This window comes from Clytia hemisphaerica, unplaced genomic scaffold, assembly GCF_902728285.1.
Source record: "Clytia hemisphaerica strain Z4C2 unplaced genomic scaffold, Clytia hemisphaerica genome assembly, whole genome shotgun sequence".
Classification (NCBI taxonomy): domain Eukaryota; kingdom Metazoa; phylum Cnidaria; class Hydrozoa; order Leptothecata; family Clytiidae; genus Clytia; species Clytia hemisphaerica.
The window spans coordinates 2,160,416-2,178,561 of NW_027104390.1; the positions used below are offsets into that span (position 1 = coordinate 2,160,416).

Genomic DNA, 18,146 nt, shown 5'->3' on the forward strand with positions numbered 1-18,146 from the left:
TGCAAGTTACCCGACTTCACGGTATAGGTTCTAATGGCTGGAAAGCTCAAGATCATCTTTCAAACTACACATTATTTTCTTTTAAATTTTGAAGGGAAATATATACTGTAATATATTTTTTGAATTGTTGATAAATTTGTCTTTGTAAAATTTTATAGAGAGCTAATTAATTGTTTCAAAAAGTCACAAAAAGATGGGATAAAAAATAAGAGTTTTTCAATTTATTCAGATAAACAACCACTTTGCACTTTGAGCCTGAAATTGAGCTATTTCCATTACACTGTACCATATTTTATTAATTTGATCCATAAATTGTTGAAAACCTGGCGTATTTAATTTTTGAGCCTCATATATTGTTCTTATAAAATTCTTACAAACATACAAGATATATAGATTGTTTATATAAAATATTTGCAACGATATAATAAGTCAATATATAAGGTACATATTGTGTAAAATTAATTCGAGTAAAAATTAATACTGTAAAGTCATACTTCTCGCCCTTCGAAGTTTTTTAGAGATGCCGAATAAAGTTTTAAAAGCGGTCTATGTGTCGGCCTATAATAATAAATGTGTCAGTGGTTCGAAAAATGACCTGGACATGAAGTGGAATTCATCATTTGAGTGTTGAAAACAATACCTGTCGCATATGATTGATTAGTTGAAGATCCCGTGATCGAAGATCAAAGCCCGTTTGTCGCGTTGATTTTTATACTCAACCTCGCACTATTATTAACACTTTTAATCGAATCTTTATTCCCGTGCATCTATTAATAAACATTAAACTGTTGGCTGACCTTCCAGCGCAGCTGGTTTATTACAGTTTGCTAGCGCTTGGTAATGCTACAGTGTGTCCGGAAGAAAGCGGAACAGAAATTGTACGAAGGAAAATGTATAATACAAATTCAATGCCAAATCTTAAGACCTAATATCTCGACTTCCTCTCCCAAAGATTTGTTAAATGTATTACAAATTCAAGACGCACGTCAATTATATCGTTGTAATAGCTACGTAACATAAATCGTTTTATGAATTTCAATTTCCATAAATTCTGTTCCGCTTTTTCCGGAGATACTGTATTGAATGTATTTCAAATAACGGCCTCAAAGACTTGACGATTTGCGTGGCAGGTGGGAAACTTTAAAAAATGAAAATCTATAGAATACTTACTTGGAATACCAGAAACAAGTTTTAGCGGTCGAAGAACTCTTCCAGCTCTTAGAGCTTTCAGGGCGTTCGCATCTATGTCGAGATTCAAGTATGGCAGACTCATGATGCTAAAATAAACAATAACATTGTATTTGTTTTACCTTATAATTCAAAAAAGCGATAATTCACAATATATAACTACAACGTAAAGTTAGAGGGATTGGTTCAACAGCATTGGTTTCGCTGAATATAAAATTTATAGCAATTTTGTATACAAGAAAAATGACAAACAGATCGAAAAAAGGCGAGAAAAATTATGAGGCTTTTGTGGGAAAATTGCAAGCATTTAACACCATTGGAAAAGTTAACAAACCTCTTACCCTGTAACTACTACTACAAAATCGAGAACGTTCCATGCGTTTCGGAGATATGACCCAGGATGTAATATAAATCCCCTGGTCACTATCTTTAATAATGCTTCTACTATGAAAATTGCTAGAAGATATATCTCAGCTTTTTCCTGAAAACAAAAATACATAACTTTATTCCAGTGAGAAGGCATGAAATGGTTTGAAACTATGCAATCTGATTGGTCGGGAGACATTCGGCGTTCGAAAAGCGGGGTAGACTTCGACTTCCCTCCCTTGGTAAATAAAAAAATAGATTTTCAGTCATCTCATCAAAAAATACACATCTAACCCATCTTGAATCTAAAACAAGGGACGTTAATCGTAGTGTATTAAATTCTTCAAAGATTTCAAAGACTTGACGCCAAGCATGTCCCTGACAGTAAATCAAAAGGGAAAATACTTAAAACGTACGGCAAACTCTTCATTGAAAAACATTATACTTACAAGCTGCAGATTAAGTTTAGATTTATCATATTGTGGTAGAGGTGTATTTAATGCTAACAGGACACAATTTACTGCAATCGTCATCAAAATGAACAAGTCGAATGGCTGAAAAAAAATACGAGAGTGAATATCATAAAAGTTTGAACGAATACGTCAACGATAGGGAATGGACAGGGGAAAAGGGTGTCGGTAAAGGTTCGTTATAACGGTGTGAGACAAAACCCAACTCTCGCTTTTTGTCGTTCTGAGTCTGAATTACAGTTTATTTCCTTTAAATTGATCTTCAAAAGATCCAAAGAATTCCTTCAATTCAAAATGACACTTGAATCAGAATGACATTCGAAATACGAATAGCCTTTTCGTTACAACGTTTACCAGATAGATTCATAGCGAAACATTCCAAAAATACTTTTTGAGCACCTTTTCCATAGCAAGAGTTTATAGTATATAATTACATTAGTTGGTTATGTAATCAATAAAAAAATCAGCTGAGAGGCCAGCCCGGGGGGGGGGGCACTTATATGATCTGGCCTACGTCATGTGCCGCGCTTAAGGGTGGGGTTTTTCAGCATCCCAAAATGCACTGTAAGGGTGTATTTCTGTGAGATTGCACTGCAAGGGTCAAATTTTAAAACAAATTCAAAATAATTGCTAAAAAGAAAGGTTTTTACTTCTCGTTTGTTTGAAAAAATTTCTATTGCCTGATAATTACAGCTGACAAGAATAATTTTCTCAGTTTTTCTTTGAAACAGAAAATTTCCCAAGCTTCTTCTTTCACGCAGATTTACAGCTGAGAGATATAGTGCACTATAGTATAAGGGTTATGTAAATCAAGAGAAAATGCACTGAAAGACCTTTTCAGCCGTATTGAACTGCACTGTAAGGGTACGATTTTGAAAAGCAGATTTTGCGCCGCACATACCGTCGTTTCGAAATTGAGTGCCCCCTGGAGGCCAGTAAATTGTGTAAGTCAGCCATCATGTGATGTTAAAAACCGTACGGCTAGAACAGTGTAGTATATGCAGCCATACAAAGATAATGGGTCAGATTTATGGTAAAATAGGAAGTTATAATGCAGATAATTTTGGGTTGGGATATCAAGACAAAACCTAACCATGTCGTTAGAACAGTTCGAGATGTATAGTGAAAAATGGAATGATAAGTTATAAGGCCTGGGAGAAATTGTTTGAAAAATTCTTCTAGAAAAGGGGTAAATAAAATCAAGGTTGAGTAAAAATATGAGGGGAAAGAAGGAATGGACTGACTCTAGTCACTAAAGGGACGAATATATATATAAATCAAAAAAGAAATCATTGAAGTTTTTCTAAAAACTAAATGTATGTTTTCAAAATCACAGCTTGATCTCATCGTTATTATCATTTCGCTTTTTGAAGTTTTTGAACAACAGAGAATTTTGAAGAAATAGAAGAAAAAAAAAGAAAAACAGAAAAAATATGTTGTGGTAGGACTCCCAACAAAATCACCCCATGTTGAGGAAATTTTGACGGAGAAATGTGAGAAATTCATATGGTCGGTAAAAATCAATACATAATCAAGATGATAAAAAGTTAAAATCAAAATAATTATTATGTCTTTCTTGTAATTCGGTTGATTCATTTACCTTAAGGGAACTTATTTTGGCGGGAACTAATTTTGACGAGCGGCAAAAATCCTGAAAATTTCTAATTTTGGCGAGAACTTATTTTGGCGATTGATCAGCATACTAGAGGACGTGATAATTTGTTTGATAATTGAAATCTAGTATAATATAGTCTAGTATAGCCTTAGCAGACATAATTTTAGAGGAGTTACAGTTTAAAAATAATTTAAAAGACAGCCAACTTTGGAATCTTAAGTCAAAACCTAGTTCATCCCGTTCTAATAAATTAGACAAGTTAATCGAATTTGATTTTATATTCTCCGATCAAATCACTCCGCGCTGGCACGTATACACTCTAAAGACAAAGGTCATTGGCCCACCGCAGGTTGGCGCATCTTTTCGATCTTTTTTATCCAGATTTTCGAGAAATATTAAATGAGCTTCCTCTGCGCGGTGATCGACCAAAGCAAAACAATTATACCGAAACATACACCAATCACAAAGAACCCAAACGTATTCGATCTCGCTTTCAAACAAAAAAAACACGGTTTCGTATGTTTGGGTTGAACAACCAGATCATCACGTTCACCACATACATTTAGAATAGAGCGTAGTACCTACAGAATAGATGACCTGTTACAAGATTATTTTAGTATGACCAAACAAGCGTCCAAACAACGTCCATATAACGGTCAGAACATTCAAATAACCAACATTTATATCAATTGCTTACTGGGGCTAATGGGTATCCTATTCGATAGACGTTTACGGCTTCATATTTTCATAGAATGACAAGTGGACAGGTCCGCAATGTAATTTCTTTACAGTGAAAATGGGCCTGTCTGAGTAAAACGGACTTGCCTTTAATAGGCCTTTTCGCGGTCGAAATGAATCATGGCTCCCCGTTGGTTAGACTCAAAAACTTAGAGCGCGGCGGTCCTGATCATCCATGATTCCTTTGGCCTATGGATTGTTTGATTTCAATTTCGAATGGTCACAACTCCAAAAGTAAACTGTGGTTGACAAAAGATTATAGTATTTTCAGGGTGTTTACACCGGAAACGATTTTTAGCAGATTTTTTCCAGCGGTTAGGAGGTTTCAACGGTTCATAGTTTCTTTAAAATCTAAGCAATCTCAATCGAAGGGATCAACCCAATCAATTCCAATCAACCCAAATTGAACGCAATCAACCTATTGGATTATAAAACGCGATCGATTCTAAATGGAACGGTAAAATTTAGGTTTGGCTCGGATGAGGTTTTATAGTCGATAGCTCCATCGATCACGTTCAATGTCTGTTGGTTGGATTAAGGTTGGTGTTCGGTGATTACGTTCGATGTGATCAATCGAACCATTTTCAGCAATAACATGTTCATTCATAGGGTTTTTCGAGATAATGCTCTACCAGACTGGGGAAGCAGGTCTAATACAAATTAATTGGGCCTGTAATTAATATTCTTATATTTGTTATAAAGCAAAAACAATCATGTGATAAACATTACTTTGGAAACTGAAAGAAATGGAACTCTATGCAATCGATTAGTCATTTTAGAGGGGAAAATTATTTGATGTGTTATCACTAAAAACTTCATGTTTTTCTTTTGTTTCCATATTATGAGGTAAAACAGAGGGTACCATGTTAGTCCTTTATTAGAGCCAAAAAAAACAGGGAGAATTTCTTTTGGAAAATTTCTATTGATTAACTTTCATTGAAACATGTGAAGAAATTATTTATGTAATTATTTGATAGGATTTTTTTCTGGAACATTTGATAATTTGTTTCCAAATTTCCGCATTTCATCCAAATTTCTTGGTTTAGAATAATAAAACTCAAAAAACTTCTGCCAGATGAACTTATGTAAACAATTCACAAACAAAATTTTTCAATATAAATGTCTAAATAAAAGCCGTAGTACGAGGCATAAATCATTTTATCGTGTAAAATACAGAAAAATTAGATGAGACTGTTAAAAATGATCGAGGTCGGTAACTATTAATTCGGAGAATCAATTGATTAAAACTCGATTCCAATTCAAAAATAAAATTGAAACATCTCCTTATGCACTTAGCCAAAGTAAAAATGTACAGCCATTCGACCATTTTTGAAGTCAAGCTGCAACAATGTTTTGTTCTTGAAAGAGTCAAAATATTATCTGCTGCCGTCTACCTTTTCAAAATGGCGGATAATTCTAATAAATTTCTAAAATCGACCTGAAGTCAGCAATCAGAAAAATGTTCTACCGAAAAAATAATAAAGTAATAATAGTTGAGCCTCAAAAACAAACTAAAGCATACTATCAACTTATCAATATAAATAATCAGGCACATTTACTGCTAACTTAGATTCTCAAAAATCATAACAAAAGGCAACTCGTTGAATTAGAAAAACTGGGAACAAATTTGAGATGCAAGCTGAGCAATAGTGACTGCTTTTATTCAAAGCAACAAAAGAAAGGATATCGCTACTGTTTTATTAACAAAAGGCTAGCTACCTACAGTGCCGTTGTAACTGGGGGGGGGGGGGGCAAGGGGGGCTATGCCCCCCAATAATTTTTTCAAAAATGGTTATTTTGCAAAATGCCAAAGTTGTGCTCTTCGTTTTTTCAAAAAAATGGAGAACTTTTAATAAAATTTCAAAAAATGGAAAAAACAACCAAAATTCGACAAAAACTGGCATCACCTGAGAAGAGCCTGACCCTTGACGAAGATGAGATTGACAACAACCGTTGTACGGAGCATAATTGCATTAAAGATAATGAAAAAATGAAGATTCAATGCCATAAATGTCAAAGAATGCTACATTATGCCTGCACTGGACTACCACCATACCAGCTGAATATGTTTTTGAATAAAGGTTACAGAAAATACCAATGCACAACTTGTTGTTCTCCGGCAAAAGACCTCAGCATAAAAATCCATCATCAAGCAGGAAGAATAGAATGCTGTACACATAGCTATAAAAAAATTGATGCATGTGAAACCATAATACACCATAAAAGTGAGAATGAAAAGAGACTTAACACCGTGGTCAAGGACTTAAAGGCAAAATGTCAGGAATACCTAAAAGACAAAAATCAAGTAACTGATCTAATCCAGAGCCAATTTTCCGTCCTGGAAAAGAAGCTATCCACTAAAATTGAAGAGACAATGAATGCTAAGATTTCGAAAGTCCAAGTGGCTAAAGAACCAAAAAGTTTTGCCGACGCTGCGAAAGTAAATGGTTCGTTGAACCTAAACAACATGAAGCAGTTACTCAGAAGGGAGAAAGTCGAAGAACAAATCGAAGACCAAAGAAAGAAAGCTGTCAATAGACGCAAACATCATCATCCACGGGGTGCGTGAAAAAGAAAATGAAGAGGATATCGATTTCGTAAACGAACTTTTGAACGACGTCAACGTAAAAACTCAACCAACCTTCGTCTCTTGAGTTGGAAAACAATCAAATGGTGTGCGTCCAATCAAAGTCGCCTTCAAAGACAGCCATATAAAGTACCGCTTCATGAAGAAGTTGACTGAACTAAGACAGCACGAGAAGTACGTAAAATTGAGCATCACCGACGATTTAACGAAAATGGAGAGAGAGCAAATCAAAGAATGGAAAAGAAGAGCAGACGAGATGAATAAAGCCAAGTCGAATGAAGACTTTAATTGGAGGGTGCGGGGAAGTCCTCGTGACAAACTGTACCTAAAAAAGATTTTTTGTACAAGATCGGTTTAGAGGCCCTCGTGTGCCTGGACTGTAATTCTTTAATAAATAAATAAATAAATAAATAAAGTTTTTTTTTTTTAATTTTTAATTTGTTCTCGAAAGCATTTTGTTCTGAGTGCATTTTCAAGCAATCTCGAGCTCAAATTTTTAAAATTTTTTCCCTCGGGCTAAACCCGAATTTTCCAAAAATTGAATAGATAAAAAATAGACAATGATAGCAGATGAAAGAAAATGGCAAGACAGATTATTTAGAACATTTTGTAATGAGAAGTTAGAAAATGGTTGTCAGCGTTCATAATTTCTTTTTATTTTTGCTTAAACGAAACAAAGAATAGTAGATTAACAGGGAAAGGCATTGTATTGTATTAAAGCTTATGCTCAAGTAAAAAATTCACAGATGAGGGCGCAAACCACCAAACCTTGCTCTTAAAACATTTGAGCCCTCTTTGTTGAATAAAGTCTGCACTCCTTCAATAAACATAGGCCTTCGTTTCAAATATTTCAGTGCAAAAATACATTTTAAACATGTTGTTTCAATGTCAGGTAGCTTGCTCGCAGTTTGTTTTGACTTTACTGAGGAAAAAATGTTAGTTTCTTGTCTGATTATACAAATATACAAGCATAATCAGCTACGTACTTGATAAATTTTTCAGATTTTAGGAATTTAGGAGAATTTGTTGAATTTTAGGAGGATTTTAGAAGTTTTGACTTATTTTAGGAATTTTAGGAATTTTAGGAGAAGTGGGAGCCCTGAATGTTTTTTCATATACCATTTTCATTCGAAAGGACAGCTAAAAATTGTGGTTGTTTAAAAGAATAGTTTATAATAAGCAGATATTCAAAAGGTAAAAGCTGGTTATTGAGATTTATTAACCCGAGGGGATGAAATATTCAACGAGAGTTAATAAATCCAATAACCAACGAAAACTTATTGAATATATGTTTTATTACCTAGAGACAAAAACAAAATATAAATTATGTAAATAGTCGAAAGATTCACATAAAACACTCCCGTAATCAAACGTTCGAATGTTCCACGAACTTTTTCTTTTTTGGTCCAAATTAATCCAAGATTATTAATAAGCGTACAGTTGGAAATAAAAAACTAAAGATCCTACATTTTTCCGGAAATGCTCCAGTGGATACCCGCAGTTTTTTGATGAAAAATTTAATCAGATTAATCGGGAGACCATGCTTTCTAACTAAAAGAAAAACATCATGTCCTAGTTTGAAATTGTTTGCACTGCTTTGGATTTAAAGCAAAAACAGTTGGTAAACTAACGATAGCCAATTAGATTCACGGAATTTCGATCAAAACAAAAGCCTAAAGAGTTCGGCTACTAATGTATTCCTATTTTCATTTGTTATTATTTTTCTTAAAGACCTGTATACATTGGGATGAAATTGTAAAATAAAGACAATGTAAACAGATTGTCTCAAAATAACTAAACCTTCTTTGCATCACAAGGATTAAATATGATATTTCTGTTTTACTAGTTTCAAAGAAACATAATCTCGAAGAACATTTCTTTAACGGACGAATAAAAGCAAATGGTGTAAAGGTACCGTTTGAGATAGTATTTGAAAAAAAAAAAGAAATCAAAAATATTTTGATTAGTAAAAACCTCTGTTTTGAAAGGTGTACGTAAATTCCTTATACAAAGTGTTATGTTTTAAAAACGAACCCCTTTTTTCAATGTAAATTATAAGTCTAATTGATTTACTTTGGCCTGGAAATCTTACTACAAAACATCTTTCGTAATTTTAATTTTCCTGCTGCTTACCGTCTGTTCTGCCTAGATAGCAAGTTTATGTATGTGTGTTTTTCAGCGACGGAGACGGTTAAATCCTGATTTTTCTAGATCCTAACCAACTGAGGACGACGGTAAACAAGCACTTTCACCGTCTTCGATTTTTACAAATCAAACCTGCAGGTTATTCCAAATCGTTACAGTCACTCTGCCGTACTCAAAAGTGCGAATACATAAACTCGCTGATATTTGTAAGCCCAACGTCGGCAAATCTTTAACAAATGTAATGAATTATTAAAGTACACATATATGCTCCCTTCCTTCCATTCCTTTTCAAATTGAAATGATTGTCTTAAAATTTTCAAGAAATGAATGAAATCACCTCCGTATATCAAAAGAACAAGTGTGAAAATTGTCCCCAAAAATAATTCAGTAAGCTAATGAGTTTTTTAGTGGTTTTGTAGTTCCGAGGGGGTCGTATTGGGTTTCAAGAAATGATCAGCTTTAATTACGTTTGAAGTAATTAAGTTACATAACCGAATATTCTGATAAAGTTGTTCAAAGTTACACTTGTTACGGTGTCCTAGACTGCATGGCGCGATAAAATGTCATTAAGATTACTTCACTAGACTCGAAAGTTGAACAAAAAGTAAAGAAGACCTTAGTCTACAGGCTCCATATTAACTAACTATTGAAATTTAAGAAGATACAACATTGCGAGGCCGCACGTCTGTTGAACATTGAACACCTTTTCGACAGTAGCCGCCAATTACCGCGTGGACATTTTTTGTTCGCTTTATCCCATTAAAACCGTCCCAGTCCTTTTTTTTGCACCTATAGACAATAGAAAAATGTGTCAAAAAGGATTGGATCGCGTTTAGGGGGATAATTAAATGATTAAGTGGCACGCGCCTGACAACGCAACTACGGTCGAAAAGGTGTATAGCTTGCTAATAGTGTTATACCTTAAATTATATTCTGTTTTGACGTTTCTGCTCGTTACTGCTTAATCTGCCTAGATAATTGTTAACCCAGGGTCACCAGCGAACTTTTAGCGGCTTGTATTCATTGAGTACCCTTGTTTTGCCTTACAATTTTCGAAAAAAAGGTCGATTTTAAAGACCAGGCGCGAGGTAAACAAGAAATACCATAATATAAAGTTTTGAGTTTGATAGCAGAAATTGATATAAATAAGTGTTGAACATCCAAGTTCCACTCAGTGGTAATAATATACCCGTGTCACAGACCCGGTAGCGCCCTACTAGAAAATTTTGCCAAAAATACCATTTCAGCTCCACTGGGAAGTTGATTTTAATCCCCATTTGAAATTACAGGAAAAAAATTGCACTCAAAAACCATTTCGCTAAATTTTTCGAGTTGGGAACAATAGAATTTATACCCCCCTTGAGAATTGGAGAGAAATTTTCAGAAAGAATCTCTACCGGGGCTGCAAGACAGGGGTGTAATGAGATTTATTGAAAATCCTTATATCAGAAATAAGCCTATACTATATTATGAGAAAAATTTGGTAAGAGGCTCAATATAATTATTTATCAATGAAGAAGACATTCCCTGCCCATTGAAAGAAAACTAACATTTCAAAAGTCTAGAAAGCGAAACGATATACGATATACGACTATAGACTCCTCTTGGGTCACATCACATCATCAATAAGTTGTTCTAGAATTGATTTATTCATCCTCCAACATCAAAAGAACACAAGTTACCAGACTAAATTATTCAATTATTCAAAGCTCAACACTGGTGACAACAACACTCGCCTACCAGAGCCGTATTGATGAGTCCTGCGAAGACGAAACATATTTCTGAAGAAAGTTGCACGATAAATATGATAATGTTTTTTTTGCAGTTAAAAACCTGAATCTATCATTTAATATTCCAGTGAAAAACTGCTGAAATGTTGTTTTGGGGAGAACTTTAAAAAGGTACCGAGAAAAGCTCGACTGCTTTTGAAGTTCTAAACAGTGACTGTATTAGAAATCAAGGGGTCCCTGATTGTCAAGAGAAGCTGAAGATATGTTTTTGGAGAGAATTAGATTATAAATCTTTCATACGTCAACTACAAAATCCTGTATGTAATGGGTTACTTAAAATTATGGTTTTTCTAAGTTTAGGAAAAGGAAAAGATTCACCTACCTTTGATTCACTTATCAGTCGACATAGATTCCGAAATTTGTTGCTTTCACTGAATATAAATAAACTACTATATTTCTTGCGTTCAGGTCCAGTAATTTTTTGAAGGGACGAAGCCCTTGAATGCGACTGAAAGTTGGTTGGTATGGCCGAAGGGCGCCGATCACCTCCGTCTCGCACAGACATGATTGATCGATTTTGTGGTTCAAATGAAATTGGTTATAGAAGTGGTTCGATCGATGTTTTCAGGATATAAACTCGATAATAATGGCAAATTTCAATCAGCTAAACTCCATAAGCTTTATAATGTGGAATGGTGTATAACAACAGCCTCTCTTATATAATTAACTACAAATAACCAAAAATGGACCAGTTTCCAGATAATCAACCAAAAAACAAACAATCAAGATTCTACCAAAAACAAACCTTTAGTATAAAAAAATCAATCAATTGCTGAAAAATTAGAATCTTTGATGCTAAGGAATGAATTGGTGCTCACCCAATTGCCTTTTTCGATTAACGATCGATTATCCAAGTTATGACTCAAGATTCAAAAAGAAACACCAATAATTAAGATTACTGATTTTTTTTTAAATAGAACGGAAGCCAGTCTCCAAAAATTCGATCACTTTTGGAATCAATCGTTGCTGCTTCAAATGAGTACACTTTTCTGCCACCACCAGTCGTTGATGTTGATATAAAATAGTTGATTAAACATTGGGGGTCGGTTTTTCGAATAATGATCATATAGAGCGTTGTCTTATCCAGTAAAAAAACTCATACAAGCAAATTGGTATTTTATCATTATTTAAAGTTCATCCTTCCAAAAAATAAAACATATATTATAAAAGTGTCTTAAATCATGTTCATGTAGTATTTTTTTCAGTGTGTCTACAACATACACCTCAAAACTTTCTCCTTTTTTTTTAATTTTTCGCTATTTTTTCCCCCTAAATTTTTTTTGTTTTTGTTCTTCTTCAGTTTTTTTCTCTCTCTCTCCCTTAGTTTTTATTCTTATATATATTTTCTTTCTCTCTCTTTTCTATTTTTTTTTCTTAAACTATTCTTCCAACTTTCTTCTACTATCTATATAGAGTTTTCTTTTTCCCCTATATAATTTCTTTTAAAAATGTAAATTTAGTTTAATTCTTTATATATTCTTTTCTCTTACTCACACATCTACAGTAAAATGATATTAATACGAAGGGATACAGAAATGGGCTTAAGGCTCCTTTTTTTCTAAGACTCCTCAGACCCAGCTTTTTGGTCATATTGTTACCTCTTATTTTCCTTAATTATTTATATTTATGGTAAATCTCTAAACAAAAAGACATTTCCTGTATAAAAACATACACATACAAAAAGCCCTCCATGTATCAGGAAAAAAATATTCCCCGAATTATATGTAAAATAATCCATCAAATTTTTGAAATCCAAGGTGCGCGGACAAAGTTAGTCGGAATTTTTTTCTTGGGTTTAAAGTCACTTGCCGTTCACATAACAAGGGGAACAACAAAACTTTAATAACATTTCATTTTATTTTCTTTTTTATTTCCCCCTATCATCACTGTTGTTTTCCTTTTCTTCTTCATCATCATTTTTCGTTCCCTTTTGTTTTCCTCTATTTCCCTTCTTTTCTTTCAAAGAAAATAATTTCTTATGAGCTACAACATGGAGCAGAGCGAGCCCTCACAAGGTTTATTTATAAGAACATTTTTTCAATTCCTAGTTGAGAGTTCTGAGAAAAGGGGAGAACAAATTTTGTTTGAATATTTTAAAAGTCAAAGAAGGGAAACAAGTGTTTCCATCTATCTTATGTCTCTGTCCAATCAAATTTAAAATCATTCTAATTTTATATTAATATAAAGTCACGTGGTCACCTCAACGATGATTGTTTTATATTGAAAATGTTTTTATTTTGCAAGGAAAAAATAAATAAGCTAAAACAAGAATGTCTCACTCACTGGAAATCACCTGCTCCGAAAGATCTGGGGTTTTTGTCTCGATAAGCTGAATCTTTTTCTCTGGCATCCTTCATAGCGTGTTGTTGCACAATCAAGGCCAACTTGATGTCTAAATGAAATGAACAATAATTGTAGTGAGTTATACAGAGTAAAACGAATTCTTAAAACAAAACTGACTATAAAAAAGAAGGACATAAAAACAACATATTTTTTCTACGCCTAGAGCAGAATGTAGTTTCGCTTTCATCTTATTAAGATGCTTTCATCTAAGATAATTTTTTGTATACATGGAACAGCCAGGGACAGCTTTCAAAGTTGATAACATAATCCACGTGTGGTAGAAAAATATTTGGTAAAAATAAAAATATTTTGTTTCATTTTTCTTTCTGGAAAGAAAGTATATACAACAATTTTCTTAATCATTGTATGAAATTATAACATAAAACTACAACATAAGAACAATAAGAGTATGTCTTTATTACAAAGAAAATAGTTTTAACAAGGCAAAAGCCTTAAAAAGGTAACATATTTGAAATTGAATGCAGCAATTATACCTGCATTGCTCTAGATAGCTCATCAAAATAAGGGAATGAGGTAAGCAAAAATGATGAAAACAAAGATTGAAAACTAAAGAAAAAAAGCTTTACTGATAACAAAATAATATAATTTTAGATTTGAAACAAAAATATAATAACCAAATTGTGAAACCAACAGTTCATATTTCAGAATATTTTTAGGGAAGAAATACTTTAGGAAAAGAATTCATTTTAGTAATGGAATGATGGAATGATTAACCACACAATCACAATAGTATCAGCAAGCGTTAAATTAAGACATGATTGATATGCCGAAATTTCAATTTCGTAATTCATTTCCCAAGAAAGTTTGATTACATAAGAGAATGATAATAATGATTATGCCTTCTTTGGGATCTACTTTCAATATGGAAATGTTATCTTTAATATTTTTAATAAGGAGGACACTAAATTTGTTTGTTTTGTGGTGATTACAAAAAATAAAATCGTTATTAGTAAAAAAGATTTTTTTTTATATTGAGTATTGCTATGGGTCAATGTGAATCAAGACATTGTTATCAATGCTAATTGAATTACATGGGGAGCTTTTATAAAAACACTGTAAGACTTTTAAATGTTTAATAATATTTCCAATGGTCCACAGTTTAGTTAGGAAAATATACGCTGTAAGACCAACCTTGACCAAAGAAAACCTTAAAGAGAATCATAAATAAACAGGAGTGACTCTCATGGTAGGGATAAGAGAAACCAAATATTTTAGCAGACGAACCCATGGCCTATCTTAATTGCACTCCCTTTTCCCTGTCGAAACAGGTTGAAATTTATTCTAAAAGGATTTTCTCTTTTTCCATCTAGATACTGTACCCCTCTATCTCTCTCTCTTCCCTTTTTCTTTTCAAAATATGTTAAGTTATACAGATAAAAAAGAAACACCTAAAATAATATCAAGGGAATTTAGGACGAAGCTTAAGTCAGTTAAGCTTCATGATCATCCCTATTAATCTCCTCTGATTATCATCTTTGTTTTTTTATGCACGTAACTGGAAAGAAAACTCATCATAAGATTTTTACCCCAAATATTTTTTTTTGGTTTTGCTTGGTGTTTTAATCTTGTTCATTATTTATATTTTGTTGCTTAACATTTTGTTTAGCAATAATGATATGATGAAAAAAATGTCAAATGTTAATTTTCCTCTAGCTATGTTGCACTTGTATTTAGCCTGATAAAAAAGGTTTCGTTTTTCAATTCCTCTAAATGAAGCTTGAACTACTTGATCTAGAAAAAGGAGTCATCATAGAGTTTACTACATGAGCAATTAAAAAGTATGAGGCTTTATACTATCAAAATTAATTTATTTCAAAATGAAACAACCTAAAAAATAATAATCTCTTACACCTTAAAAGAGGATTTCAGAAGATAGCCGATTCTGTTAAACTGTCCATTATCAGCCACACTGGCTTATTAAGAATGGGCTCTTCCAGAAAAAGTCCGTTCATGGGGGGTGGAGGATGAATTATCCAGGGGTATTGAAAAAATGCCAAACAATTGCAATGTCGAGGGGTAATTTTTGTGTCCACGGGGTTGATTTGATTTGTCCAGGGGTATAACCCGTGCCCGGGGTCAAAAATCAAAATGTCCAGGGGTAAATCATGAAAAAAATAATATATCCTCCACCCCCCATGAACGAATTTTTTCTGGAAGAGCCCAATAACTTTATCTTCCCCATAAAGTATAATAACGAGGTCCCTCATCATCACGTCACATCATATTTGCAAAAAATAGCAGATCAGGTCCAAAGTTTTTGCCTTATTGCAAGAAAAATTATTATCTTCTAAAAATCTTGTCCTAACTTCATCTCAAACCACCAAAATAGTCTTATTATTGATCACATATTTTATCACATATGTTATTACCATCTATTTGAGCCCTTGTATTCTTTTTTTAAAAACCCTGCTTTTTGCGCTAATAAATTGTTGCACTCTTTTCACTCACAGTAAGTTGTAAAAGTGTAATAAGGTAGATTCTGGCTGGGAGGGTAAATCAACCAAGAAGTAACCAATCAAAAAAATAGATAATTGATTAAAATTAATAGTTTAATTTAGATAGCTGTTTGAGAGAGCGCGACAACGTATTGAATCAGTTTCGCATATCAAAATTACTCCACCCTTTAGGGCCGGAAACTATCTAATCTGCATTACAGTAATAAAAGCCTAATACTCAAGCTAATACTTTAAAGGATGTCACGCAGTAAGATTTGTAGTGTATCTATGCTAATTCAGGAGAATGTTAGTGTGCCAATTTGAGCAAAATTTATTTGTAGGTTATATCTAACCACGGGGGGGGCACTCGAATTGAAAACGACCATATGTTTGGCCCAAAATTTGGCTTCTAAAACCAGACCCTTTCAGTGCAATGAACTTCCATGAAAAATGATACCCTTACAGTGCACTTTTTCAAAATTTCCGCCCGTAAGGGCGAAAATTTTTGCAATTTTCCAAGAAATGTGTAATTTTTCCCCCAAAATTGACCAATTTTGTGCCAATTTTACCAAAAAATTGGCCTTTTATCACAATTCCCTACCCTTACAGAGCAGTTCAGTGCAGTTTTGTAATTTCCTACCCTTACAGTGCACTAGCTGAACTATGAAAAACCTACCTTTAAGGGCCGAACGTCTGGTAGGTCATTTACCTTGAGTGCCCCCCGGTATCTAACCTCCTGCCTGTTTTATTGCATCCATTGAGTGTGGTGCAATAGACTGTCGCGCTCGTCAAGAGGAGTATTCGATTGCGTTTGATTGTATTTGATTGCATTTGATATGTTTGATCACTCAATTAATGTCCAATTGTTACCGACACTAAACTGCCAATATTTTAAATACTCCAAAAAAACTTTCTAATTGCCACTCCCAAACTGTAAAAGACCATGACTTCAGTTTCCTTATTGGCCCTTACGCCAACCGCAATCTCAATTAAGCATGATTGAATCTCAATCAAACCAAATTGAATGCAAAATCTAGATCAAACCAATCGAAAAAATATTACCTAGAATTTGTCCGCTTGTGTTTGACTATCAAATTTTAATCATTTGATTGCTTTCGAACTGGTTCCATGAGTTCGATGGCCAAGAAGGCCTGGTCAATTGAGGTTCCCTGGAAATCTAATCAAACTATCACACATCGATCAAAAGAAGTTATAAATCTGGGAAGCTGTGGAGCCCAGTCTGGAAATTGCGGCTTGTGCGCCGGATATCTCCGGCGTAGATTTGAGGTTTTAGATCTGCTGCCTTCAATTTTTCCCAGTTAAGTTGGCGCAGCTCCGGCGTAACATTTCCTTCTTTTCCAGACTGGTGTGGAGCCAGTAATTTGAAATCAATCAAGAAAAAAGTCCTACTCAGCTTATCGAAATAGAATATTGGTTATCTTACCAGGAAGAATCAATATATCCTCTTGCTAGTAACGATCAATTTCTCTTTTTGTTGTGGTGAAAACTGATGATTGGGCTTCCGCTTGCCTGATCTTGATCGTTGATGGGAGTTTAGTTTAGTAAAAGCACGTCTTTCAAATTTATTTCGCGCGCTTTTCTTGTCCAGCTTCCCGCCAAATAAAAACGGGATAAACCGGGAAATCGTAATACTAAGAGATCGTTCCGCCCACAACCACCCTCATTAACATAAAACACCTCTACGACGCGCTCTAAGTGCATTAGTAGTGCATTAGTAGCCGGAGGAGTCGAACATGCAATTTTTATCTGCTATACAAGAGGTTTTTTATGTTTTGCAGGGACCCTATTATTTAATTTACACAAAGTCACTAAAAAGGAATAGTCTATGGTCTAAGAGGCGGGATAAATTTGAAAACGGAGGTTGTACCAGTACCAGATGTGGAAAATATGCTACGACACGCTTTGCTTTAACACTTTGCTCTGAAGAAGGTTGGATATAATTGGTCCACTCCTTTTAGAGCTTTGGCTTGCTGGGCGGCCGCCAATACGCCATCGGAATATCAGATAAGGAGGTTAGCAGCTCGGGGGAGAGGTATTAGTTTACAGAGTGTTATGTTCAAAACGATTCTGCCGTAACCTGTATTTTTTCGCATTTTTTACCACGTTTAACTATCCAACTAACGGATTTGTGGCCCTAGCCAAACTCCTCGAAAACGAGGGCTGGGATCCCCACAGCAAAACTCTCAGAGAGTTGGTCTTGCAAAATTCCGTAATCTAAACCTTCCAGATGTTGAAAATTTTCTTGACCTTAAAACTTACCGTGTCTAATGAAAATTTCTGCATATTCTGGGTGCTAGATAAACATAAACTAGCCTGAGACTTTAGGGGTTTATATTTCATTCAGGTACAATAATGCGCATATACAAAAAGATGGTCATGCCTCAAAAACATCAAAATGACATCCAATAAAAACGTCAAAGATGTTAG

General features: G+C 34.1%; 1 protein-coding gene across 1 annotated transcript in view; it reads right to left on the reverse strand.

Moving 5' to 3' along the window:
* Nucleotides 1-12,134, reverse strand: part of LOC136819769 (voltage-dependent calcium channel type A subunit alpha-1-like) — a gene marked incomplete in the record, with an annotated part of 36,664 nt that extends 24,530 nt beyond the window's left edge. The window contains 4 exon segments of the mRNA XM_067076010.1: nucleotides 1,171-1,277; nucleotides 1,530-1,669; nucleotides 2,004-2,108; nucleotides 11,222-12,134. Of these exon segments, the coding sequence (XP_066932111.1) occupies nucleotides 1,171-1,277; nucleotides 1,530-1,669; nucleotides 2,004-2,108; nucleotides 11,222-11,404 (535 nt within the window).
* Between the last annotated feature and the right edge of the window lie 6,012 nt (nucleotides 12,135-18,146).